Here is a 2,189-nt window from a genome sequence, read left to right on the forward strand (position 1 = left end):
TCAAATTAATTACACATCATGTTCTAGAATTTTTCATGTTCTTGATAGCCTATCAAACGAAGGTATTTATCCTATTAAATACAATAATATGACAAATGATTCATTTGGTATCACAATGATATAATATGATTCAATTAAATTAATATTGAATATATTTCAGATAGTATCTCAACACTATACTATAGAACCATCGCACAACTTCTTGATTATTATTACCTCAAACACAAATCAAGATATTAAACAATTTTGTAACTTGCTGATTACAAAACAAATGTATTTTCCTCTCCCTTAATTTCTTAAATTTAAATGATAAAATTATTACATTAAACACATTAATCTGATTAATATAAAAAAGGTAATCATTAAAAATAAAGGTATGGTCTCGTATAAAATAAATAAAAATTACTCCTAGTCATCGGAAAGAAGCTTTTTTATACATGGGAAATTCACATATAAAAATAAGATTATTATTATTGGTGACTAGGCAATGAGTTAGCAAGAAGCTAAGGGATTATAATTTGGTACTTGTATGTACTTAATTCCTTGTTCTATGAAGGTTAACGAAGAAGCTAAATCTCCTTCCAAGGTCAAATCCTAAACCAGAAAAGTGGCACTGTTTTTCACAAGATTGGACAACTTTTTTTGGTCTATTTTTTCTTAAATCACGAGCAAATGACCTTGGCATTACTGTTGATGACTGAAATTACCAAATTACCACTTAGCAATTAATGGGTACAAATTCCAATCAAATGACAAATAGAAGCAATGACAGTCTTGCATCATCCATCATTCAGAATCATGCTCGAGCTCACTAGCTACTGAGTTGACTCATTTCAAAGACGAATCAACTCGGCTGAATCATTGCCCAAGAAAAAATCATAAGCAATTTTTTTTTCTTAAAAAAAGCAACAGTAACAAGAACTTTGATCTCCATATATCTGCAAAATTATCAGCCATAAAACCCAGTCTGGCTCCATACTGCGTCGCGCACGCGACTCATGTCTCGGCCCTTCAGCGTCCGGCCCACACCCTCAACCACGGAGGCGCCACCCATCTTTTGAGTCTGTGCATACTCACGTGCCAGGTACTCATGCGGGGGAACCATCTCGGACTCGTGGTTATCCAGCCCATCATCCGAGTCATTGCACGAGTCAACCGAGTTGACTCGATAAATCTTGCTCCAATCGGGCACGTTCACGGGGGCTGACGTGGCCATGTTGCGGGGAGATTGCGATGCCACGAGGTCGTTTCCACGAAACTGGTGCACAATTCTCGAGGAAGCTATTTTGTTATTGCCAGAAGAAGAATCTTCGAAGGCCAATGATAACCCACCCATGTGGCGGTCATCTCTTGGGATCCTACGGCGGCCGCTGCTAATAGACATGTTGTCAAAACTACTTTCAAGATCAGTGCGTGGACTCCAGTTGGAGTTATGAACACCACGGTCATTCCGATCAGCCGTGTCATCCACCATCGACCACACATCTTCCTCGCCTAGTTCCGACACGTCATTCACCATAGGTCCATGGCCGCTACCATAGCTATAACTACTTCCTAGCAATCTTTCACTGCGGCTTGCTGTTAGCCTCCTGCCTTTGGCCATATAGTATCATATAAATTTTAATGATAAGATTAAAAAAAAAGGAAAAAATTTTGGGTTAGAACAAGAACCCGCTTAGAAAAAAATGAGAATATATGACACTATATAGCTTTAAAGCAAAGTAAGTATTGTTAAGAGTCCATGAGAAAGGCTCTAACATAAGTGACTTTGAAGGAGGAGACATGTATATATAGCGTTTAGTATTTCACTGAAAGGAGGCTCATTTCATGTGAATTTGGAGTTCATTTTGTCTTCATTTCATGACAATGGATGGTGAGAATGGAAGACGCCAAGAGTGGCAATGAACTGACAGTCGAGTTGGATGCTTGGTGGGTTCACTTGCTTTTGGAAGCATGTGAGGTGCATTTACCACTGACTGAGGAAAGAAGATTTTTGGGTGTCGAAGTAGAGTGGAGATTACATTTTAAATAAATAAATAAACTTTGCCAAATTTGGATATTGAATTAGAATTACTGCGGAGTAATTTACTATATTTAGTCTTTTGGTTTTGATCTCACGGTGGTAAATATTTCCATCTGCCAATATATACTACAATAATGTCTTCTTTGTCTTGAATGTTTGAATCGTG

The 2,189-nt window shown here is 37.6% G+C and overlaps 1 protein-coding gene across 1 annotated transcript; it reads right to left on the bottom strand.

Moving 5' to 3' along the window:
- Positions 1-664: 664 nt before the first annotated feature.
- LOC105134801 (uncharacterized) lies at positions 665-1,769 on the bottom strand. The gene has a single exon (XM_011039351.1). It carries the CDS (start codon positions 1,601-1,603, stop codon positions 950-952), a length of 654 nt encoding a protein of 217 aa, XP_011037653.1. The 5' UTR covers positions 1,604-1,769; the 3' UTR covers positions 665-949.
- Between the last annotated feature and the right edge of the window lie 420 nt (positions 1,770-2,189).

Source organism: Populus euphratica, unplaced genomic scaffold (assembly GCF_000495115.2).
Source record: "Populus euphratica unplaced genomic scaffold, PopEup_1.0 scaffold120.1, whole genome shotgun sequence".
In the NCBI taxonomy this organism is placed as follows: domain Eukaryota; kingdom Viridiplantae; phylum Streptophyta; class Magnoliopsida; order Malpighiales; family Salicaceae; genus Populus; species Populus euphratica.

Coding starts and splice junctions, on each gene's coding strand:
- LOC105134801 (XM_011039351.1), bottom strand. CDS start 1,603: ATGGCCAAAGGCAGGAGGCTAACAGCAAGCCGCAGTGAAAGATTGCTA.